General features: G+C 42.7%; 1 protein-coding gene across 2 annotated transcripts in view; it reads left to right on the forward strand.

Moving 5' to 3' along the window:
* The window catches only part of NHEJ1 (non-homologous end joining factor 1), an 86937-nt gene extending 64621 nt beyond the window's left edge, over positions 1-22316 (forward strand). For both annotated transcript variants that reach the window (XM_012445896.2, XM_012445897.2), the window contains exons 6-8: positions 20065-20197; positions 20909-21027; positions 21852-22316. In XM_012445896.2, the coding sequence (XP_012301319.1) occupies positions 20065-20197; positions 20909-21027; positions 21852-21926 (327 nt within the window). In that variant the 3' untranslated portion in view covers positions 21927-22316. The remainder of the gene's footprint in view (positions 1-20064; positions 20198-20908; positions 21028-21851) is intronic.
* Positions 22317-26276: the final 3960 nt, after the last annotated feature.

Here is a 26276-nt window from a genome sequence, read left to right on the forward strand (position 1 = left end):
TAAAAAAGAAGAATCAGTCAGAAGTGAACTTTTGCAGACTTAAACCATACTTCTACTTCCTGCTAACATATGTACCCTCAGACACTGCCTTTTCTCCTGTGTGCAAAGATAAAGTAGCCATGCCCTTGTCTAAAGGCTGTCCCTTTATTTGTGCATTAGATTATATCTCACCTATCAAGGAAATTGCTCTAGTAATTCTCCTCTCCCTAAAGTTTTGTTTTCTATAAGATTGGTATTTTACCATTCAAATGTACTATTATTTTTCCACCTTAAAAACTCTTCTGACACCCCAGTTTGCCCACCAGTTACCACCCTACATGATCACTCTACTACAAAACTCCTCACAAACATTGTCTATTTTTACTGTGGTCTCTTCCAGTTCTCTCTTAAAACCATTTCAGTGGGGTTTTGGGTCCCATCACTCTATTGAAATTGTTCTTCAAAAGGTCACTAATGACTTTCTCATTGCAAAATCCAATAAATAGTTCACATCTCTCATCTTATTTGATCTGCAAACAGCATTTGATAGAGTTGGTCGCCCAGTCCTTCTTGACATACTTTCATTTGGTTTCCAGAGCGATACACTTTCCTTACTTTATTTTCTACTTCATCAGTTACTTCTTCACAATCTTCTTTACCGATTTCTTCTCTTCTGCACCATCTCCAAGGCTCAGTCCTTGGCCCTCTTCTATTCTCTACCCACATTTGCTCTGTTGGTGATCACATTCATTCTCATGGCTTTAAACATCATCTTTATCCCTGTATCTTCAGCCCAGTTCTTTCTCCCAAACCCCAGACTTGTATATTCAACTAGTTGTTCAACATTTCCACCTGGAAGTCTAATAGGTCAAACTCAACATATTCATATTGAACTTCTGATTTCTTCTTCCCTCCTCCCAACTCTCATGTCAAGCCTGCTCATCCCACAGTCTTCTCCTTGGTTAATGGCAGCTTTATCCTTTCACACTTGCTCAGGTTAAAAATCTTGGAGTTGAGCCAGACATAGCGGAGCACGTGGGTAGTCCCAGTTACTTGGAAGGCCAGGCAAGATAGGATCTCTTGAGCCTGGGAGTTTGAATCCAGCTTGGGCAACATAGCAAGACTCTGTCTCTGAAAATAATAAATATTGGAGTCATGTTTGACTTTTGTCTTTCTCTGGTGCCCCACCTCCAATCCATCAAGAGACTCTATTGGCACTTCTTTCAAAATAAATGCAGAATCTGCTTCTGCTCTAGTACCTTGATCTGAGCCACCATCACTTCTTGCTTTGGGGACTGCACTTGTCTCTGGTTTTCCATCCTTGTTCTCCTGTACAAACGCCCTTTGACTTATGATGGATTACATCCTGATAAACCCATTATAAGTTGAAAATGTATTGAATACACTTAACTTACCGAACATTATAGCTTAGCCTATCTTCAGGATGCTCAGAACACATACTAGGCTACAGTTGGGCAAAATCATCTAACATAAAGCCTATTTTATAATGAAATGTTGAGTATCTCTGAATATCTACTGAATGCATATCATTTTCACACCATTGTAAAGTCAAAAAAATTATAAGCCAGGAACTGTCTATAATCTCTTCTCAGCCTGGAAGCTGGAGTGATTCTTTAAAGTTCTAAGTGAGTTCATGCCACTTCTTTGCTCAAAACTCTGCAAGTGATTCCATTTTACTTCAAGTAAAAACAGTTGTTACAGTGGCTCACAAGGCCCCTTCTTATTTGATCTCTATAATCTTTCTGACCTCATCTCTTACCACCTTTCTCTCCCTCACTTCACTCTAGCCACATTGGCCATCTTACTATTTTTTTTTTTTTTTAACACACTGGGCACATTCCTGTCTTATGCCCTCTTCTCCCAATACTTGTGCCCCAGATATCCATAGGCTAATTCCCATACCATAAAATCTTTCCTAACTGTCATCTCATCAAAGCCTACCCCGACCACCTATTTAAAATTGCAACCCACATTTTCATCCCTACATTCCCAATCCTTTACCCTACTATTTTTTTCCCCATTGCATTTAACATTTCCTAACATAACTGTTTAATATTGATGGTGTTCTACCACTAAAATGTAAGCTCCTCAAGTGCAGGGATTTTTGTGTGTTCTGTTGACTTTTGTGTCTCAGTAGCCAAGAATAGTACCTGGAACATTGTAGGGCCTCAATAAATACCTGTTGAGTTAATACTCATCTACTTTTTAGGCATGATTGCAAAGCAAAAATGACTGAAAATCTGAGTCAATTGAGTAGTAATTTCATATAGCTCTACCGCACTTTATGTTTACAGAATCTTTCCCAGGTCATTACCAACTTTTTTCTCCTGCTTCCTCAGTATTCTTCTCCTGAGGGATTAGTCTTGCAAAGTTCTATCAATTTTACACAATAAAAATTCAAAGAATTAAAAAATGCGTAAATAGCAAGAGATAAGTCCTCTCACTTTCCTCCAGCCCTGAATTATTTAGAAAGAAGGAAATCTTAGAATGTCATGTGTCCTTTCTCCAAGTGGCCCTCTCTAAGTTTGATTCCTTGATTTCTGGGCTTTGATGTTGAGTTTTAGGAATGTTTCTGGATAAGGTAGAATGCTTTGTACCTAGGAGCCCCTGAATAAATGAGTCTCTACCTCTCTCCCTGAATCTAAATTTTGGTTTATGAAGCCTGTTACCCTTTGCCAGTTTTTAAAAAATCTTCTCTACCTAGGCCCAACTCAGATGTTGTCAAATTGATACATTTATTGCTTTGCCAGCTTTTATCTGGTTTTCTGATTTCAGTCCTCCTCATTGCCTCCTTGAAAATGTTTTGAATTTCTTGTGTACTTTGAAACCTGCCCCTTAGCTCTCTGATTGCATTTATAATAGTACCCATACCCCTCCTCCCTGAAGTAGATCCTAGGCTTTTAAGAATTTGATCAAGAAACTAATCCCTGCTATGGATGGTGCTATCCCCCTTGGCTGGGAGCTCTCATCCCTGTGGTAAGGGCTTTCTTAAAGCAGTCCAGGCCTGGCCACAAGAAGTTGGCAGCAGCTAAGGAGTCTTTAACTTAGGTTTCACTTGTATGGGCAATGATATGGGAAGGAGACAGCTATTAAGTGACCATTAGGTTTAAATCATTGTACTGTATCACCCAGAAACACATGCTCAGTACCTGATGGTGAGATCTTTTAACAGTCAGGACTACTAGTAACCAAATAATTTATCATCTTTCAGTTAAAGATACACCCCTCAAAACTGGAGACCTGGCATATTGGACTAGAAATCTACACACTGCATTGGCCTCTTTTTATCATGGGAGGCGTTTGTTTCTATTCTCCTCCCTGACTTACTCTCTCACAGATCTTACAGAAGCCACCTCGGTAGGCTGAATGGAAGTGGGAAGGGAAGAAAGCTGCTTTGGCCAAGTGTTTCCATAGCCGTAGCCACTGCCCTGCCCACTTTCTAGGATGGGACCAATACAGTCTTTCACATGCCTTGGTCAGTCTTTTCTTGAGATCCTCCTGAGTGCTCTTCTACTCTGGCTAGTGGCCTTTGAGATGGAGTGAGGGTTGTTATTACCTGGGGTGAAAATCAGAGGGACTAAAATTCCTCTCCCACCCTCTCCCTCTGTTTTGGTGGTTTGGAGGGACAAGGCCTTGACAGATAATGTTTTATTATTAGCAGGTGTTCAAGATGCCCTGTAACCAGAGCCTAGATTTGGTCTGTCCTTCATCCCCTCACCTGGAGATGAACCCTGGAGTGCTGTTCTGTTGCCTAGGGTCAGCCTGGTGTCAGGGCTGCCTGTTTGTGCCTCCTAAGTGAGGATGAGGATAGGGGCTTAGCACACTCACTGGGAATCTTACACCCACAAGCTATGACTTCCTGCAAGGAAGTGGAGAGATTATCAGTTAGGAAATGCTAAATTAAGTAACCAGGGCATTCTCTCCTGCTTAGTGAAACCTAGACCCAAAAGAGTGTGAGATGTACTACCCCTAGAAATGATCTGGGCATTTTAGTGTACCTGGACTATAGCCACGAGTGAGGACAGGGATGCAGAAAATGTGAACCGGGGAACTAGAAGTTTCAGGAAGTCTCAAGCCTGATCATATCCATTTAGGAAAACGTCTTCCAAATCAAGCCTGTCTGGACTCCCTTGCAGATTCATACTTCCCTCTTTCTTCAGTCCCGTTCTCCCAGCACCCAGCCACAACTGCCCCATAATATTGCTAGACTCCTGCTCTGAGTGAGGGGGTCAAAATGGAAGTATAGCTCTTAATCTCCAGGGTTTTTTTTTCCTATCCTCCATTTTTTTCTGGGATCTTTTTAACGGCTAGTAAGTTCTGCTTAATTTTTCCCAGGCACTGGATGTTAGGGTCATCCTAACATTTTAGATCAGATCAGATCCCTCCATCACCACCCCAGCCATGGGTTAGGCAGGTACCCTGTTGAGAATGAGTCTTTTAAGTTAAACTGGTGGCAGATAACAGGCCTAGCAGTTGACCCTTCGACTTCCTAACCTCAAAACCTGCCAGTCTTGGTTTCCTGGAAAGTGATCTTGTATCCAGAACTTACTGATTTTTCTTTAGAGCCTCTCCTCAGAATCCTTACTCATCTTAAACTTGGACTCTAGTGGGACCAGACATTGGGTACGGATCTGGAGAGTATGTTCCTCAACACACTTTCCATGCTTGGACTTTGGTAGTCACTGCTGATGTTGTGTTAAGTAATTTCATTTTGCATTTGTGTGTTTGGTTTCATTTGGTTTCACTGTGTCTTTTAAAAATATTTTTACTATAAAATATTTAATACACAAGAAAGAACATATCATAAAACAAACACTATATACCCACTATTCAACTGCATTGTTAAACATTTAATTAATAGTAACATTCAGTTCCTTTCCCAGTCACTTCTCCTTTCCTGTTTGCCCTTAGTGGGATTAAAAACAGTAGGAAGAGCAGCTGGAGAGGCCTGGAAGGTCATTCTGTTCCCTCCTCCAGAGAAGTGGCCCCAGATCTATATCTGTCTTGTGGGAGTTTAGGCACTGACCATTCTGTATTCAGGGCACAGTTTATCCCCCTCAGTTTTTCCCTGTCAGTAATACAGAAAATCTATTTGAGACACATTTTACAAGAGGACCTCTGATAACTTTGGTTTCTTCTTCTGGCCATTTATATATCCCTCTTGTCCTTGCCTGCCTTAAACCTAAAGATGCACAGTTTCAGATAGTGCCCTGACTTCTTTATTGATTGTTCATCCTGCTCCGTTTCATCTGGCTTCTGTGAGTTCACCGTCTACCTATTGATCAGTCCCCTGTCTGCCAGGTGTAGCCATCTATGGAGAGGACAGGCAGCTTTCCCTCCTCCCTGAGATATTTGACAGTGGTATCTTCTACAGCAGGTTTATGGAAATCAGCAGCTATGGGCTTTACAGAATCGTGAGTATACATACCCTGAATTGACATAAATTAAGGAATTTCTCATCTGGAAGGCTATTAATATACACAAATATACATAATGTATTACAAACATGTTTCAGTGAGCACTTTTGTTTAAAGTATTATCTCAGCAATTAATTGTAAGGCAGAAAATCCCCTTAATTAGCTTATGTAAAAAGGGAATTTACTGAATAGGCACAGGGAGGTCTCTCGGTACCTAATTTCAGATGTCTATCCATGCCTCACAGGAACTAGACAGGCAGCTTCTTTCTCTAGGATCTCAAGATCTCTTATCTCTGCCCCTCCACAGCCAATTTGTTTCTACTCCTGCGGACCACTGACTGGCATTTGGCTTTGGCTCCCCTTACTGCTAACTCTGAACTGGCTCTACATGGTCTTTCTGATTATATATTCACTGTGATCTAATGAGAGTCTTTATGTCTTTACAGCAGGGGTTTTTACTCTGGGGTCTATGGATGCCTTGGGAATTGGTGCTTAGAGTTCATGGTTTCATGAATGGAATGAGAGCGAAAGTTACATCTTTATTTTCGTTAACTCACTGGAATTTAGCATTTCCTTTAATTATAAATGTAAGCAAAAGACATTGTATATTAGAAGTATCCGTCACCAGTAGCAATCACAGATATTTTCATATCATTGTATACTGCTGCAGATATCTTGTAATATAGTTTTTGCTGATTACTACTTGAAATTATGGTTATTAGACTCGTTAAATCTTGTGATTTAATGTTTTAATAAATAAGCTCATATGTTATAATATTACAGATTTAAAAAAATATTTGAATAATAACATTTCAATTAATTGGTTTCCTTTGTAGCCCTATAATTTTTTTTTTGAGCCAGTGTCTCACTCTGTCACTCAGGCTGGCGTGAAGTGGCACAATCCCAGCTCACTGCAGCCTTGAACTCCCAGGTTCAAGCAATCCTCCCTTCTTAGCCTCCTGAGTAGCTGGGACTATAGTCATGTGCCACTCATTACACCTGGCTAAGTTTTTATGTTTTATAGAGACAGTCTCACTATGTTGTCCTGCTGGTCTACTCTTCTCTCAAAGCAGACTGTACATAGACCTGTATCACAGAACTGAATGTATTTTGCTAAACCCACAATGAGTCATTTATTTCTTCGTACCTAGAATAATCTGGCTCAGAGAAGGTGTCAAGTAAGTGGTTCTTGAATGAATAGGTCTGTTTGCTTATGTGGCTTGAAACTTTGTTCCTGATTCTGCTCTCAGGACATTATCTCCTGCTATTAAGCAAAGATTTATTCATTAATTTTATATACACATATACTATATATATACATATATCCTTGTTCATTTAGTAACAAATTTAAAGAAGCTTTTTCAACAATCCTTTGAATTTTGTTGTCTCCCAGCCCTGGAAAACAGTGTTCCCTTGGTGTTTCCCCAGAGAGTTTGCAGCAGAATATATTTCCTAGAACCTGATTCAGCATTCCTCGACCTCAGGCTGGTTTAGCAGGAAGTAGCCTTTAGGACAAAGTCAGACTCAATGGTAGAGAAGCTTAGACTGTGGGATGCAGCCTTCTGAGAAATTCAGGGCATTGAATTTGAAAGGTGCTGAGGGCTCAGCACTTCTAGTTCAGTCATTTCATCTCTAAGGACTTGGGGAGACTCTTGCCTCTTTATCGCCATCCCCTACTCCACACTCCACTCCAGCCAATGTGTTTCTTGCTGATACTGACCATACTTGTCCTTAGAATGCTGATGGGAATAGCTTCATAAGGAAAGAACTTGCAGAAATGTCTCTGAGGCTATGTTGTTTGCCCTAGCCTAAACTCCACAGGAATCTAGGACTGCGGAAAAAAGAACTGAGAAGTCCCCAGAGTTTTAGCGTCTGGCTTTTTGGACTCAGTGAGAGATTGACAGCCAAGGGCTCCTATCTGACTGGGCTAGTCATAAGAGAGTCCTCAGCCAGAACTGGGATAAACCTGCATCCCAAAACTTTTTCCACAGATAGAGACTGTAAGCTCTATGAGGGCAGTGCCCATGTCTCTACCCCCAAACTGAATTCCCAGCACATACTTCAGTGCCTGGCATATAGTAGATACTTATATTTGCTGGATGCATGGTCCCTGAACTCTAGGGGCTCACAGCCTGATGGGGAAGACAGGAAATGAGTAAATGAATAACTGAAAATTATTATACTTTGAGGAAAATGAATAGAGTGTTATAAAAGCAGTACTTCAGATTATATGGTCAGGGGACCAGAAGTGACATTTAAGCTGAGACTTGAAAGATGAGAAGAAACCAGCCACTTGAAGAAGTTGAGGGACACAGATGGCCCCTTAGTAGTAATGTGGAGGAGGAAGTCTGTATGCCTATCTAGATTTTTGTAGGCTATTTGTGGGAAAAGAAGGGCCTACTGTTGATTCACGGTGAGTCTGTTCACTGCTGCCCCCACCCCATGCTGTTCCTTACATATCCAGCTTTGTTTAGTAAGGTCTCAGACCTAGTGCTGTTGACTGGTAATCAAAGGCTCCAGTGTGTGGCTGGCTGGGAAGAACAATTATTTGTTTATGTGTCTGACTCTTCAACCAGACTATGAGCTCCTTGAGGGCAGTGAACCCTGTCTTATCCTTAGGACACAACATGCTATAGCATATCCTTGGCAATTTGGTTTAATGATTGAATTAATAATAACAGTTAATATTTATTGAGCACTTCCTATGTGCCAGACACTATAGGGAGAACTTTACATGCATTATCTCATTTAATCCTCATAATAACTCTATAGTACAGGTAGTAATATCATTCCCATTCCACAGTTGAAGAAACCAAGGCTTAGAGATGAAGATGAAGTAATGGGTCAGGGATTTGACTGTAGACAGTTTAACTCCAGAGCCCACACTGTTTTTGCTGAAATAAAGTGATTTTCCCAGTTGCCTTCAAATAGTTGAAAGTGTGTGGAACTCTTAAGGGAACAGAATTATTATGTTACATACATTATCTCATTTAACAATCCTTGGACAACCTCATTAGTAGGAATTACTTTACTTATTTCATAGAGAGAGAATTGAGACTCAAAAAAATTGAGTTACTTAGCCAAGATCAAGATCAAAGCACAAACATGTAAGTGGTGGACTTATTTTCAAAACCAGGTCTGTCTGACTCCAGATCCTGTGGTCTTACAGCATTCCATGTCAGCTCAGCCACTGGTATGTATCTGCTCCACTGACTGTGCTAAAGTCCTTTAAAAGTTGTCCAGGCTCCTTGCTGGCAACCTGAGAATCTAAAAGAGGAAATAGAGTGGAGAATAGGTAAAAGAGACGGGGAGAATAGAGACTTTATCTATTTTAAAACTTGTTTTTAAAATTTGAGCTATATAAAAAAAATTGAGCTATAATCCACATACCATGAAATATAACAAAAAGTATATACCAAAAGTGTATACAATTTAGTGGTTTTAGTGTATTTACAAGGTTACGCAACTGTAAACTACTGTCTAATTCTAGAACATTTTCATCACCCCAAAAAGAAATGCCATACCTATTTGCAGTCATTCTCCATTCACCCTGTCTCCTATCCCCTGGAAATCACTAATCTCTGTCTTTATGGAATTGCCCGTTCAGCATATTTCATACAAATGGAATCATACGATACGTGGTCTTTCATGTCTGGCTTCTTTCACTTAGCATTATGTTCTCAAGGTTCATGTACTGAAGCAAATATCAGTACTTTATTCCTTTGTTTGGTAGAATAATATACCCTTGTACAGATATACCACATTTTGTTTATCCATTCGTCCATTGATGGACATTTGGGTTGTCTCTACTTTTTGGCTTTTATGAATAATACTGTTGTGAGCATTTTTGTGCACATTTTTGTGTTAACATATGTTTTCAGTTCTCTTGGGTATGTACCTAGGAGTAGAATTGCTGGGTCATATAGTAACTATGTGTTTAACATTTTTAGTAACTGCCTTGCTGTTTTCTATAGTGATTCACCTTTTATTAATAAACTTTTAAAATTGAAGTATAAGATGCATGTAGGAAAGTGTTCATATCAGAAGTGTACAGCTTGAAGAATTATTACAAAATAAACATAACTGTGTAACCAGCACCCAAATGAAGAGCTAGAAAATTGCTAGTACTCAGAAGTACCCACTATTATCCACCAGTATCTACCTCCAAAGGGTAACAACCACTATCCTGACTTCTATTTTATTTTTTTATTCACCTGGGTGCAGGTGGGCTGAGGCCAAAAAGGTGTCAGCCTATCCTGACTTCTAATATGATCATTAATGTTAATTTTGCTTGTTTTTGAGCTTCATAGAAATGGAATAATATAGTATATACTCTTGTGTCTGACTTCTTTTACTCAACAAAACGTTAATTTTTTTTTTTTTTCTTGAGACAGGATCTCACTCTGTATCCCAGGCTGGCATACAGTGGCACGATCATAACTCACTGCAGCCTCAAACTCCTGGGCTCAAGCAATCTTCCTGCCTCAGCCTCCCAATTAGCTGGGACTACAGCGGCGTACTGCCACACCTGGCCTTTTTTTTTTTTTTTGTAGAGACAAGGGTCTCACTATATCACCCAGGCTGTTCTCAAACTCTTGGGCTCAAGCAATCCTCCTGCCTCAGCCTCCCAAAGTGCTGGGATTACAGGTGTAAGCCACTGCACCTGGCCCAAAATGTTAATGAAATTCATCTATGCTGCTATTTGTAGCCATACTTTTAAAATTTTCACTTCCGTGTAATATTTTATTGTAAAACTGTACCACAACTTATATACCTTCTTGTGTTGGATAAATACACAGAAGGGGAATGGCTTGGTCATAGTTGTGTATATGTTTAGATCTAATAAATACTGCTTAACCATTTTCCAGACTGACACAATATCAGTTTATAACCACATAAGCAGTTTATGAGAATTCTGATCATACCATGTGTCAACACTTGATATTATCTTCCTTTTTCCTTTTAGCCATTATGGTGAATATGTAGTGATATCCTGTTGTGGTTTTAATTTTCTCAATGAGATTCTGTATATTTTAGTGTAATTATTGGTTATTTAAATATGACCAAGCCTTAGATATGACTAAGTCTTTTTTTACTGATTTTTAAGAGTTTTTAATATATTTTAGAAATGAGTTCTTTGTTGGTTATATGTATTGCAAATGTTTTCCCTACTTTATAGCTTGCTTTTTTTGCTCTCTTGTCTCTTTTGATGAACAGAAGTTCTTAATTTTAATGTAGTCTAATTTATCAATCTTTTCCTTTATAGTTTGTGTCCTGTTAAGAAATCTTTACCTGCTCAAAGTCGTGAAGATCAGTACCTTATCTTATTTTGAGTATGTGTGCCAGGTGGGGGAGGTGGTACATCACCCTATAGAGTAAGATTTCTCAGACCAGAGAGGACACTGTCACCCTACAGAGAGGTAGGCAGCAGGCGGGATGGGGGCAGGGAGTCCATGAGAACGTGGCTGCTGTGGGCTGTGTTCCCAGCTGTCAAGCGTGTAATCTGGAGTGAAAGAGAATACTTTTGGTGGTGGAGGTCCTTCAGGGAATACTGCAGGGTCCTCTAAATCAACTTTGTGCCCTACACACCCAGTTGACTGTCCTCTCTTCTCCACTAAGAGGGAAAAAAAAGGAATCTGCACTTCTTCACGGTGCTGGTAGCACAGGGCAGGGATGAAGAGCTTTCAGAGCCAGACTATCTGCCCTATCGCTGTGGTTTTCTTTTTGTTATTAAATTTGATGCTTTTATTCTTTCCAGTCTCTACCATTGTTTCACTTACATTTGGGAAGAGGATGTTGAGGTGGCTGAATTTGAGAGAGGTGCTAAAATAATGTTCAAACTGTTTGTTACCACGCTAGGCCGGTTGGAGCCCCTTCCCTGAGCCAGAGCTGACAGGAGCTGCTTGTTCTTCTTGGAGTAGTGGGATTAGAGAAAAGAAGGAATGAGAGTTGCCCCTGCACTTTCTGAGGGGCTCTGAGGATTCGTCCCCCCCAGGAAACCACTTTCGTTCCCCCAGCCCCTCTGCTGCTCGTTAGTTGCCCTCCAGACTAGAAAGCCATGGTTTGTGCTGGGGCTGGGTGGGGCTCCTGGGACAGTTTGGGCTCCGGCCCTCCAAAGGGGAGGGGGTGGTTATGGAGCAAGCAGAGGGTCACAGCTCAGTCTGTACCATTTGCTTGTCACCTTGAGAAGTTCCACCTTGTCTAGCAAAACCTCCTTTCAGAGGCAGTCACCACAAAGGGCTCTTATGAGAGCAGCTGCCCCGCCCCCACCTTCACTTCCACTCCCTTTACCATTATTTTTCTTTGGGGGCAGAGCTGAGGGGCCTTCCTGCTATGACTCTGAGGGGCTGTACTTATTTTAAAAGGAGATTCAAGTCTAGAGACTTCCCATACCAAAGATTCATTTTTCTGATTTTCGAGTACACTTGGAGGACACTCAAGAGGTGAAGTAAGGCTTTGCTTTTCTAGAGGGCATTTTGTTTTTTCCCTCTTTCAGCCTCTTGAGCTATTTGGAGATTTAAGAAGAGAAGTGAGAGCCAGCTTCTAGTACCACTAGCCCTGAGCACAGGGACAACTTCCTTACAGAGGCAGGAGGTGGGGGAAGAGATGGATGTCTCATTGGTAAGAGGCATTATAGTGTAGAGATTCAAGTGTAGGTTCTAGAGTTCAACTTCCTGCGCCTTCTGTTTCCCCATTCTGCTGTGACCTTGGTCAAGTTACTGAATCTCTTCCAGCCGTTGTTTTCTTATATATAAAATGAGATTGGGCTTCACGTCATGACAAGTAAATAAGAAAAAAAACCCAAAATTAAATAAAATGAGAATGATTTTAGAGCCCAATTGATAGGGTAACAGTGGAGGTTAATTGCGATAATGTGTCAAAATGCATAGCCTAGTACCTAGCACACAGAAAGCATTTACAAAGTTAATCTTACTAATATTAAAGCCCAAACTTCTGTTTGGACCTCTTTTTGTAGTCTTTCTTCCCATCCCCCTCCTCTTCTGACTCTGCAGTCCAGAGAGCTACAAGCCACAGACTGAACCAGAAAAATCTGAATCGTATCCGTTAAGGACCTGGACTTTGTCTCAAACTGTTTTGAACTCTGCACCTAGCTTACTCTATTGCATTTCCAGCATCATGAGAGAAAGACAGCAAAATTATCTCATTTTGAAGGGAGGCCACAAAGAAAGTGATTTAGTAACTTGACTAGATTGCATACATGCATGTTTGCGTAAGTGACTGTATGCCTGCATCCATTCTCCCAGCTTGTTTTAAAAGTGGGGAGGGGCGCGTTGGACTATGATTTAATTAATTTGTAAGGTCCCTATACAAGATTAAGTTTGAGTGTCTATGTGTTCATTTTCCTTATAGCCCAGCACTGAGTGGATGCTCAGGAGCTGGAGGCTAATCATAGAGCATGGCGAGGTCGGCAGCAGCAGGGCAGAATGATCAGGGAAGACCTTGTTGCAGGCACAGACCCAAACAAAGCGAAATCAGACCAAACACAAGGGCAGTGTCAGCTCCCTCTTCAATTTCACATAAAGACCTTCAAGGGCAGTGTGCCATGTGTATTTAGGGTACTATGTTTTCTCCCAAATCACCAAGATTTCTGATCAGTGAATTGATAAAGGAGTATTCTGTGAGGACAAAGAGGAAGACCCAGTATCAGGGTTGGATATTTTCTGAAACTCAGAGGTAGCTCATCTAAGTGAGCTGCTGTGGAAAATGGAAATGAGGAGAAAGGAGAATGAAATAGTTGTCTTCTAAAAATCTAGACATCACCACCATATCTCTTTTCTCTGTCCTAGTAGTTTTTTTCTCTCAGACTCTGAGGAAACTGTGAAATTAATCCCATCAAAAACCATTTGGCTGTTAGCTATTTTTATGACCCGTATCTGCAGGTCGTACTTTTGTGTTTTCCAAATAGCCCTTATTGAGTGTATATTACTTAAAAATGGAAATGACGTAGCAGAGCATTTTGCACAAGCCACGTTAGGAAGCAGGAAATGGTGGTGAGAGAGTTCTTGGTTGAAGCATTGTGGGAGAAGTTGGGCTGTGTAGAATACTCTTGCTAAAATTTTGTTGGAAGCAAACTGTTTGTGCTTTGTGTGCTTCTGGAGAGAGTAGCAGCTTTACTGTTCACTATTATACTTGCCACCCAAAAAAGAGGGTGGAGAGAATGAAGATGAAACCTTGGCCTCTTGAGTAGGTCCTGAAGAATTGGAGAGTAAAGGAGAGCTTTGAGAAGCAGGGGCTTTTGAGGGGAGGTAGGAAGACAATACCTACTGAGCAGGCACCCTTTACACATATCATCCCATGGAATCCTTCCATCAGCCTCATCAAAGTAGCTGTTGGTCTCTTCATTTTTCTGGTAAGGGAACAGAGGCTAAAAGGGGTTAGTGAGATAGCTGGTAACTGGCAAAGCCAGGATTTAAACCCAGGACCTTCTGATGCAAAAGCCATGCTGCCTCGGTCATTACTAGAGACTGAGGAGTTAGCTAGTATGGTGATGGTGGACAGTGAACTACCTAGAGGTTACTCATGGCTAGATTTCTGTGTCTCCCTGATCTGGACCTTGACTGGTCACTGCATTACTAGACAATAGTATGCTTTGGGACGCCAGTGGAGAGAAGTTAATACAGATGCTTCTCAGCTTACAATGGGGCCACATCCCAATAAATCCATCCTAAGGTGAAAATATCCTGAGTAAAGCCAGGTGTGATGGCTCACGTTTGTAATCCCAGCACTTTGGGAGGCCAAGGCGGGCAGAGCACCTGAGGTCAGGAGTTCGAGACCAGCCTGGTCAACATGGTGAAACTCCGTCTCTACTAAAAATACAAAAATTAGCTGGCATAGTGGCAGGCACCTGTGGTCCCAGCTACTCTGGAGGCCAAGGCAGCAGAATCGCTTGAACCCTGGAGATAGAGATTATAGTGAACCAAGATCATGCCACTGCACTCCAGCCTGAGCGACAGAGCAAGACTCGATCTCAAAAGAAAATATCCTGAGTTGAAAGTGCATTGTTGACTTATGAGACTATCCAGAGATAGCCCCATCATAGGTCAAGGAGCATATTGAATGCCTATCACTTTCACATCATCAGTAAAATAGAAAAGTCCCAAGTCAAGGACCATCTGTAATTGGATCAGACCCGGTTTCTTTATGTACTTTATCATTAGAGCATTTCTTGAGTCCACTTAGCACTCACTGTAGGGCCAGGCAAGAAAAGTCTCAGTGTCCTTGCAAAGGGAAGGAGCAGACATTTCTTGGGCACTTACTTGATTCTCTCATTTAATCCTTTCACACATTCTGTGATGTCAGTGTTGTTAGTCTTGATCCATCAGTGCCTGACTCCCAGTGTCTCTCTCTCCTTTCCCTCCCCTCTCTCAAAATAAACCATTAAGCATGATGGCTTGCCCATAGTGTCACAGCTAGCAAATAGAAGACCATCTTAGATACAAATCCACATTTTTGAGACTCTAAAGCCAGAACTTAAAGTGTATTTGGTTTTCTTTCTAAGAGTTTTTTTCCTAATTCTTGGATAGTCTTGCTTCTTCCTGTTTGAGTGAGAAGCCACTTTGGACTTTCTTTTTTAAACCCCGATACTGTCCTCGGGCGTTGGGTTCATCTTTCCTTCTGACTCTCAGCCTTTTACTACTGCAGTAAACTACTGTGTTGTGGACCCAGGGCCGTTTCAGATTATCTTTGATTTAGAGATTTCATCTGGATCGTTGTAGTACCATCTCACAGAGTACACATTTTAATTAGCTTTATATTTGTTGGTGATCTCCCCTCTAGAATGTAAACATCAAGAGGGCAGGGAATTTTATCTCTTTTGTTACTACGATATTCCCATCATCTAAATAGTCCCGAACACCAAAGTAGATGATCAGTAAATATTTGCTAAATATGAATGGATTGGCAGAGGGGGAATTACGCTTCTTGAAGAGTCCTTCTCATTAGAGTCTTCTTCCTAAATTACTTTTCTTGTTCCTTTCCTTTTATTCTGGCAAACCCTCTGGCAATTTGAGACCTTAAAAGAGTTTTCTAATGTGCTCTTATCCCTAAGATAAGCTAATGGTGAACATTGCCGTGATTCCCTAAATGGAGACCTGGGCTCCTGAGGGAAGGAAGTTTGTATCCAGACCAGCAATGTTTACCACATTGCAAGAGGGAGGAGTGGAATTCTTACATAGGGAAGTCACATGTTGGGGGCTCTGCCCTTGTGATACTGTGATGGTCAATGCCAGCCCCTTGGGGCTGTGCCAGTTTCTGGGGCTGGTGCCAGAACCAAAGACCTGCTCAAAGGCTGACTCTAGAGAGCTCCAGTTAGCTCGTTTTCCCTTTTTCTTCATGAAATCTGTATCCTCAGACTGTGGGCCCATATTTATAGGGTAAGCAGTAGATGAGATCTAGCCTTTCTTACCCAGGTTTCTAAAGTTTCTTTTCTGAAACAGTCTCAGAGGAAAGGAGGAATGAGGCAGGGAGGAGAGGCAGATTATGTATTTTTAGTTGAAAGTGCTAATTGGAAGCTCTCCAACAAATCCTGGGAAAGTCTTGGACTTTCTGGACCATTGGGAGTGAGTTTAGACCTGATGAAGATGAGAGTTACCTCTAAAGAGGGGAGGTTGGGCCCTCGGAACCAAGATGGGCTGCGGTAGGGACAAGAAGGGGAAACAAAATGCTCTACAGGATTACTGTCACTTTGATTTGTCTAAAGTTGCTGTTATGGCTTTATATAAGGGTCCAAAGTCCCAGTGAAATGGAGATGGGAGAGTAATTTAGCTCTTGTGGCTATTGAAAAATCACAGTACTAGAAGTAAGTAATGAGGAAGTACTAAGAGTTTAGGTAAATGTAACAGAGAGTCTAAAAAGGGAAACCTAGAAGCAGCTTTGGATTCCTCATTGTTCTATCAACATGAGTTTGGAGCCAAGGAAGCTTTGGCAAACAGTTGTAGAGAAAGCCACTTTGTGAAACAAAAAGAAATTCCCATGGGCATAACCTTAATTCTGAAAATGAAGTCCTCTGCAAACTAGTGAATGTGAACTTAGCCTTCTCATCTTGTTTCCCCTGAGACATCCACATATCCTGTCTTCACATCTTGTGCTTCACTTACTTCCAGCACATCCAAAGTCTAACTTTGCAAGGCTTACCTTGATGTCACCACCTCTGGTGCTTTTTGCAGAACTCTGTGTCAAAATCTTTTCTGGTTTCCTATTACCCGTTGTTTAGAACTCTGTTATAGCAAATCACTTGAAAAATGAAACAAAACAACCTATGTCTGCCTATCTCCCACATGCAAATATGAACTCTTTGAAGTAGGGACTCTGAGTTGTCTATCTTTGTATTAACTCAGACCTGTTATGAGGGAAGGATTGATGCATCTGTTTTCCCTGCCCCGACTCCTGTAGTGCCCGCATATAGTAGAATCTCAGTAACTTTTGTGCTTAGAATTGATTCTGGGTTAATCAGATGAACGTGTTCTACAAGTAGGCCAACCTGACTCTTCTTTCCCTCCCCACTTTGGGCAGTGACCCGCATTGTGGCCGGTACACCATGCTCCTGGCTCAGTCGCACTTATAGGAGGGGGCAGTATTTACTTTGCTTACTCCTGACTCCAGCACTCTCCCTTTAATCTCTGCCGCCTGCCCCAGATAGCCACTACCATTGTCCTGCCCCAGGAGCTAATGTTTCTCTTTCCCAAGCGCCTGCCTCTCCACCTCTTTTCCCTAGCATATTCTGAGAATGATGCCCAAGGAATCCATGATAATGGGGAATGGCTAGAATGGGATGAAAGGTATGGCCTCTCAGCCCGTATGAGTTCCAGTCTGGTCCAGCTATCTCCTTTTTATCTACTCTCCCTTTTCTTGTCACCTTAGGAAGCTTGTTCCTCAGCTGGATGGCAGGTGATCTGGGATGTGAAGGATTGCAGTTTGTGATCCTGGGAGAAGCTGGATTGCCCTTTTGACTAAAATAATGCTGTTCAGAGGCCGGGCGTGGTGGCTCATGCCTATAATCCCAGCACTTTGGGAGGCCGAGGTGGGTGGATCACGAGGTCAAGAGATCGAGACCATCCTGGTCAACAAGGTGAAACCCTGTCTCTACTAAAAATACAAAAATTAGCTGGACATGGTGGCGTGTGCCTGTAGTCCCAGCTACTCAGGAGGCTGAGGCAGGAGAATTGCTTGAACCCAGGAGGCGGAGGTTGCGGTGAGCCGAGATCACACCATTGTACTCCAGCCTGGGTAACGAGTGAAACTCTGTCTCAAAACAAAATAATAATAATAATAATGCTGTTCAGAGAAGTAAATAGGATGGTAATTATATGTGTAGGCCCTGAAGCCAGACTGCCTGGATTCTAATCCTGTGCCACCACTTACTAGCTGGGACTATCTCAGCCAAACGGGGCCATGTTAGTGCCTACCATGCTCATTCATTCACAAATAGTTATTGAGCCTCTGCTATGAGCTCAGGGTTCTTCTAGATGCCAGGGAAATGATAGTAGAAAACACAAAAATGGTTTAATACATTTTAAGTACTAGAGCAATGCCTAGCACATATTAAGTACTTGACAACTCTAGCAATATGCTGTTCCTAGAACTTTTCTGAGAATAGATAGTCAGGTGGAATAACTTTGCCAGCAACTGCAGGACCAGTTCTCTCTGAGAAGGGGGAGGACAGAGGAAGGGCTTAGATTAGGTTTCACATTTAAACTCAGGTCCAGCGTTTTTGGCACTTCGTCTTGAGGTTAAATACTTGAGCTGAGTAAAGATCGCCCTGGAAAATTGATGAGTCTGTTTAATTCCATGAAACGGCAGGGGAAATGACTCTGGACTGCCTCACTCTGCCTGTCCCATTTGTGTGGACAGCACGGTGCCTACCAAATCATGTGTGAGTGACCCTAAGAGAGGCTACATTTCTTGGGTAGTATGAAGGGAGATGCTAGAGGTCAAGATATAAGGAAGGAGGGCAGACATTTGCCTCCCCACCATCAGGACTCTCTGGCTATGGAGGAGAGAACCCTCTTTTGAAGGAGGTGTCTTGGGAGTTGGAGAGCTGACCTTAGGAAGGAGAGTGAGGTAGGGTAGAGGTGGTGTGGCTTGATAGTTTACCTTCCCTGTTTCAGTTCATTCCTCAGGGAATGCTGCCAGAGGGCTGTCAGACTCCTAGTGTGATTACTGGCTAGAGGCAAAGTTTGGACTTGGGGTTCTGATTCATTGCCTGTGGTTTCCAGTGAAAGTCCAGGCCTGATATAGTCTTTATGGGGATAGGGTTGAAGTAGAAATGTATGTGACATTTCCTGGTAATCAACAAGGTTTTCAGCTACCGCCTCCTTCCTTAACTGCATAATCCTGACTGGTTTAGCACCTGCTTTCCTGCTTCTCACACTTTTCTCTTTTCTATTCTTCCACGGGGCTTTCAGAAACGAATTCCCTTATAGCACAAAAAGGTGCCCTTGACCCAAGATATGGGCCAATCCAGGATTCTTGGGTTGGTTCCCATGTGAGCTGCTGGCGTGGCTGCTCCTGGGGACCTGCTAAGTTGGCTAGGAACCATGGTGATTTTCACGCTTAGGGACAGGTGAAATAGTTCTGGGCCTTTTCCAAGATTCCGAAGTGCAGCCAGATTTGGGACCACTAGATACCCTACTCTTTCATCTCATTTTTATTGCACTTTGTTCAGGCTTCAGCCATGACCTCAACCCAGTTCAGCCAAGTGTATGAAACTACAACTATGCAAAGCATTTTGCTGTGGATATAAGTCCACTGTTTGTTCTGTAGGGAAAGAAACAGATAAATATAATGTAATCGTAGCAGTGTTTCTCAGTCTTTTAAAAATTAACACTTCCCTAAGGAACCTTTTAAGACATTTTTTCCTAATCACTCCATCTCTGGAAATTGTAATGCCACAGATATACCAAAAATCTATTTATGTACTCTGTGTGTATGTGTGTGTGTGTGTGTATGTGTGTGTGTGTGTGCGTGCACACTTTATACTTTAAAAGAGTAAGTTTTTTTACCCCTCAAGAACAGCTTTCACCCCCTTGGGGGAATCTCAGCTTACTGTGAGCATGTGGGTGATAGTAAAGGATGGCGGGACAGCAGTGGGAATGGAAAATGGCAGGGAGACCTCAAAAACTTTGTTGACTTTATTTTTCCTGTCTCCTCTGCCTGAATATCACAGCTCCATAATTTTTCTTGTCTCTCAGTCTGTCATTAATTACCATTTTGCTCTCTTTCCTTTATCCTGAATTTTATCATTTTTCTCTAGTTTAGGAATGAATTTAATGAAAATAGTAATTTGTACAGCTCAGGGAAAATTTAGGGGAAATGATTTCCTAAAATAGCCCTCTAAGAAATCATCCCTTTGGAAAAAGAGCCTAGAAATCTATAGGGTATTCATGGAAAACATAATCAACCTAAAGATTAGGGGAAATAAGATATACATTTTGAGTTGCCCTTCAGAGGAGGTGTCCCAAGAAATCTTTATATTGGTCCCACCAGGCTTGGATATGGACGCCCCCTGTTGGAGCTAACTGCTTTAGATGAATTCATTTGGGGTTGATGCTGGTTCTGCAAATGGGGTATTAGATCTCTTCTCTGGTAATACAGTGTAACCAATTACAGTATCTCCCCTCTTTTACAGAAACTGCCAGAGGCATGCAGCATTGGTGATGGAAGGCCCTTTGTCATGAATCTTCAGAGTCTGTACATGGCAGTCACCAAACGAGAGGTCCAAGTGGGACGGAAGCATCAGGGCGCTGCTGAGCACTCCAGAGGTACCTGGTCTGTCTGAGGATACAATTAAGATCTAGGTTGATGCTGTCCAATATGATAGTTTTCTAGCCACATGTAGCTATTTAAGTTTAAATTAATAAAAATGAAATAAAACTAAAAATGTATCTTCTCTTTTGCACTAGCCACATTTCGAGTGATTAGTAGCCGCATATGTCTAGTGGCTACCAAGTTAATGCAAACACAGAACATTTTCATCATTGCAGAAAGTTCGATTGGATGGCATTGGTCTAGGTGCTTAGAAGGGTTAGCAAAAGCACCAAGAGAATCATTAGTTTCCCTGGCTGGGTACAGTGGCTCACACCGGTAACCCCTACACTTTGGGAGTCTGAGGTGAGAGAGGCCTGAGACCAGCCTGGACAACATAGCAAAAACCCATCTCTTTAAAAAAAAAAAAAAAAAAAAAGATTAATCTCCCTCCCTCCCTGAGACATGTCAGGGAATATGTAGAAGAACAGCTGGCTATTTTGAGTTGAGGAAACACTTATCCTACCTGCTGAAAGTGGGCCTGGGGAAATCATGGCAGAAACAGGGCTTTCCGAAAGTCAGCTGGAAGTTGGACTTGTGGCTACTTCTGTTTACTTATATATTTGAACCAAACCCTGGCCTTTATCAGAATGCTTGGTAAATGCTGATTTCTTCCTGGTAAGAAGAAGACATTTATCACTATCTTCTCTTGATCTTTCTGATTTCAGGAGATCCTCAGACCTCAAACAGTGCTTCCCTTGAAGGAATTGATAACCAGCGTCAAAATCAGCCAGAAGAACTGGTCTCTTCAGCCTCAACCCTCTCAGTGCCTGAGAAAGAGTCCTCGGTGAGTCAGAGCAGCTTCCTGCTTGGTGTCCTGAGAGTTGGCACTGATAGCCCCCGAGCCAGTGGTCCCTGCAATTGTCAATTCGTTGGCCTGCCTCAACAATATTGAGGGATATTTGTGACTAGGCTTCCAAATAGTAAGTATCTAGTTGGACATGTTGTGTCCAATTGTAGGTGTCTAGATGGATGTCAAGGGACGATCTTGCACATCTTCCCTTGCTATCCCTTCTCTGTAGTTCTTGTACTGAATGATGTGTCCTGACTCCTCTTTCACCTTATGCCACTTCCAGCGATGGCCAGTGATGGCCAGTGATAGTCAGCAAGGCTGTTCCTTGGGGGAGAAGAGACATCCACATCTCCTGCTTAGGGTCTTACCTCACGTTTACTGCCTGACATAGACTTCAAGATACCTATGTCAGACACTTCCTGAATGCCTCTTCCTTCTGGCTGGGCATGGTGGCTCACGCTTGTTAGTACAGCCATTGGGAAGCCAAGGCAGGAGGATCACTTGAAGCCAGGAGTTGAACAGCCTGGGCAACAAAGTGAACCCCTATCTCTACAAAAAACACAAAATTAGCCAGGCATGGTGGCGTGTGCCTGTGGTCTCAGCTACTTGGGAGGCTGAGGCAAGCAGATTGCTTGAGACCAGGAGTTCAAGGCTGCAATGAGCTCTGATTGTGCCAGTGTACTCCAGCCTGGGTGAAAAAAAAAAAAAAAAAAGAAGCCCTCATCCTAACCAGGAGCCATGAGAGGAAGAAAGTTCCTTTCCTAATTTCAGTGGAACTATTTCAAAACCCCTACTAACTTGGGTTCCCTTTTTTCTAGGATACTTCAGGCCCTCTGCAGAGACCTCAGCTGTCAAAGGTCAAGAGGAAGAAACCAAGGGGGCTCTTCAGTTAACCTGTTGTGGCCCCAGCTGCTAAGGATGGACTTGGAGAATAGCTTCCAAGCTTCACCTTGAAAGGAGCTTGCATGGCAGCAATACCTCTACAACAGTGATACAGTCAGGGGCCTACTGTAAGGGCGAGAGAACTGGGAAGTGGCCTTTGCCTTTCAAGTGGAAGCCAGTCTCTGAGAATCCTGTGCTCGCCTCTCTTTTGGTGGAGGTTCTGTAGATCCAGGTTTCTACCATGGACTTTAGGTGTATAGGGCAAGTCAGCAAGAAAGCACAACACACTCAGGAAGCCTTGTCTGCCTTTCCCTAGAGTCTCTAGCCAGCCAGCCGCAGATGCTCCTCAGAGACCCACTTCTCTCTTTTGCATGGAATAAAAAGCATTCACACTCCCCTGCTTTTGGGATTACTTAATGCTGTGGAACTCATAACCCAACTGATTTAACTGGGTCCCCATCCCATTGTTGTCTCTGGATGAAATCTAGCCCACTGTCCAGTCCTTCAGATTCTTCTTAAACTCCTCTGCAGTGGCCGGAGCTAAGCCTCCCTCGGAAACTTTGATCTCAAGAACTTTCTTCATTGCAGGCACAAGACAGAGAGATCGTTGCTGCTTTCCTTTGTCAGACTTGGATGCATTTTTCTCTTTCTTTCCAAAGCATAGGTAACAGGTTAAACTACCATGCGGGGTTGAAATTGCATAGGGCTTTGAGCATTAGGGCCGAGGTAAGTTCCCCCTGGGGTGAGAGAAAAAAGAATATGACTTTCTTGTTCTCTACCCCACTTCAAGTAACTTAGTTAGAAAAGATAGGAGAGTATGATGGGGACAGGAAATAACCACAGCAGTTCTCTGGGACAACAGAATTGGCCTCTACAGCTAATAGAAACTAGCAGGAAAACACATAAAGGCTGCATAAGATAGGCAGGATCTTAGACAGAAAGACAACCCTTTGGCGTCTCAGGATTGGCAGAGTCCCTTGACCTTCTCTGCCAGGTTTTCCTCTATAGGTAAGATCGCCTGAAACTTTGCCTTGGAGAGGCAGGAATGAAAGTAGAACTCAGATGTTTGTGGGAAACCATTGGGTAGAGAAAGGACTCAGGAGCACAGTGCAGAGGCCATTTCTGTTATTTTTTATTTTTTATTTTGAGACAGTGTCTCATTCAGCCACCCAGGCTGGAATACAGTAGCACCATCACAACTCACTGCAGCCTTGGCCTCTTGGGCTCAATCAATCCTCCCACCTCAGCCTCTTCAGTAGCTGGGACTACAGGCACACATCACCACGCCTAGCTAATTTTTGTATTTTTTTGTAGAGCTGAGGCTTCGCCATGTTTCCCAGGCTGGTCTTGAACTCCTGGGCTCAAGCAGTCTGCCCACCTTGGCCTCCCAAAGTGCTGGGATTACAGGCATGAGCCACTGCACCTGTCCCATTTCTGGTTTATTTACTTTTGATGGTTAAATGCCTCCTTATTCATATATCCAGTATATGTATATATATACTGGTTCTGTCCTGATGTCAAGTCTGGAGAGAAGATGATCAAACAATAATAAAATATTTATAAGAGCAACAATAATAAATAGCTAACATTTATTGAACAGTTAATGTATACCAGTTATCCTAATGAGCACCTGACATGATCCTCAGCATCATATGAGGAAGAGGCTGTTAACACCCTAGGAAATTGGGTCTTGAAGGAAGTGACTTATCAAAGGTCACACAGCTAAGAAGTGACAGCCAGAATTTGACCAGACAGCTGAGTTCTTAACAGCATTATTATATATATTAATGAAAACATTTATTTTCCAGAAAGGATGTTAGGTCCTTCTTTCCTGTCATGTCCTTATCCCATGATCTTGCCTCATTTCAGTAGGATGCTCTGCTCCCCATGGGCTCTTCAAGGAGGGAGCTCTTGAGGACTCCAGGACTTACCCTCATGCGTTTTCCTGCTAGCAGAGTCTGAGAGCTCCACCAAGGCTCATTCCCAATCACTGCTGATAACTTTCCTTTACCTCCAGACCACAGGACCTAGAGTGTGCTATGTGGTAGTCACTGTCATCAAAGTGAATTGGGAACAGCTGCAGCTGGCTTACTTTGCTCTTTTTTTTTTTTTTTTTTTTTTTTTTTAAGACAGAGTCTTGCTCTTGTTGCCCGGTCTGGAGTGCAGTGGCCCAATTTTGGCTCACAAGGGAGTCTCCTGCCTCAGCCTCCCGTGTACCTGGGATTAGAGGTGCCTGCCACCACGCCCAGCTAATTTTTGCATTTTTAGTAGAGATGGGTTTTCACCATGTTGATCAGGCTGGTCTTGAACTCATGACCTTAGGTGATCTACCTGCCTTGGCCTCGCAAAGTGCTGGGATTACAGGCATGAGCCACTGTGCCCGGACGATATTTCGTTTCTTTTCAGCATAATTTAGCCAGTTTTTAGTATCTACAAGGCACATGGAAAATGGAAAGGCTTCCCCAGCAAGCTTGGAGAAAATATGGGTTCTTCACCCTGGACACTCCCTGTATTCTAAGAGCACAGACTCAAGGCATTTTTCATCACAGCAGGGCCAGGGGTTTGTGAATCCTTCAAAATTGTAGGTAAAATCTTAAGGGCATAATTTTGTTCATGTTCTCAAAAAGAATGTATGACTTTCTAAAAAGATTAAGTAAGAGTATAGCTAGTAATCTGCCATCTACTGCCCCCATCATCCCCAAAGGCTACTGTCTCCATGGGGGTATTGCTTAAATACGTCCTTAGAGAAACATTGCTACCAGAGGCCTGAGGCATTCTTACCCTGAAGCCCTTACCCCCCAAAGCTAGGGGTGGTGGTTGAGAATCATTCATCCTAAGGCAACTCCAGGGAAATCCCTGCTTTGACAAATTGGCCTAGCCAGGCTGTATTCCAGCCCTGCCCCCTGGCTTGGGCCCCTCCCTGAGGCCCCCAGCCTGGCCCAACCCCCACTCCACATGCACATAAAAGGGTCGAATTCTCGTGGCTGCTCCATAAATTTTATTCCGTAAATATTAGTTTTCCCTGTGTTTAATAAAGCAGTGGCCCACCTCCCCGCCTACCCGCCCGCTCCCCGGGGCTGGGGCTGGGGCCAGGGCTGGCTGGTGGGAGAAGGGACTCTTTCAATTGCTTTGGAGTATTTTTAGAAAAAAAAATAATATAAGGTGGTTTACACGAGCAAGCCAGCAAACCAGGAGCAGGACTTGGGACCTCGAGGAAGTTCCTGCAGGAACTTGACCTAAAAAGTAGAGAAATAGCGCCACCTAGGTTGCAAGGCCTACTTGGCCTTGCTGCTGGTCCCCCATAGTCAGCTAGGACAGGCATGCTCTTTGCTTGTAGAGAAAGCCTCATCCCTTTCCACTCTAGCTGGGTAGCACCTCCTTTTCTCATGCCTCAATGGGGCTTCCCCAGTACCCCTTAAAAGCAAAGCTCAGACTGGGTCCTAAAAGATCCCATCAGGGTCATTCTCTTCTCTCATCACCAGGCAGCCAGTCTCCCAGATCAAGGAGTATTTCCAAGGGACAGCAAAGTTATTGAGAAGGCAGGAAGAAAGCTTCTAGTCTCATCTTACCCTGACTCTTGAGGAGGGAATTCCTATGGTGTAAGGTGGCAAAGAGTGAGATCTGTGCGCCTATGCTCTGAACTGGAAAGAATCTAGCCTGTTCAGACCAAAATCCTTCCACAGGCCTGGTGCAGCACACGTATGGTGAGCACTGAGAGAAGGAGAGATGCTCACATCTCGATACTCAGCCCTACTGCTTCTTGTTTTTATTCAGCAGTACATTTGGACTCCCTTTTCTTTCCTTCCTTTTCACTTAGACCTCCCATTTTCCCAAGCCCTTACCTCCTCCTTAGCCTACATCTGCTGGGAGATAAGCAGGGGCCCCTTGTGTACTCTGTACAAAGCTGGCGGGAGGAGTAGGGAATGGGAAAGACTGTGCTGCTCCTCCTGGTCTCATTCCTGACATTGTCACCAGGAGTATTTTCCTCTCTCCGTTTATTCTGTCTCTCATTTTCTCCTACTTAAGAAACTACACAGATTTGCTCCAAAGAGTATAGGGTAAACCTAAATTCTCTTCTTAATAACCCTTCCTCATGAAATGGTAAACTCACTTTGTCTGTTCTACTTATGCTATTAATATAGACTGTGTTAATAGACACACTTTTCTGTGCACTTTTCTGTTATCATCCTTTCATCAGATTATACTCTTTGAGAGCAGGGTCAGTTTTAACCCTAACTCAGAAAATATCACTGCAGGGGTAGTAACCATTAAAGAATATAATTTTATATCGACTAGGTTTTGATACAATCAGGATATGTTTTTCTAAGTTCTGCTGTGAAGTAGTTTCTGTCTTCTAATTT

The sequence above is a fragment of the Aotus nancymaae genome, unplaced genomic scaffold (assembly GCF_030222135.1).
Source record: "Aotus nancymaae isolate 86718 unplaced genomic scaffold, 86718_ANA_hifiasm-v0.15.2.pri h1tg000008l, whole genome shotgun sequence".
NCBI lineage: Eukaryota > Metazoa > Chordata > Mammalia > Primates > Aotidae > Aotus > Aotus nancymaae.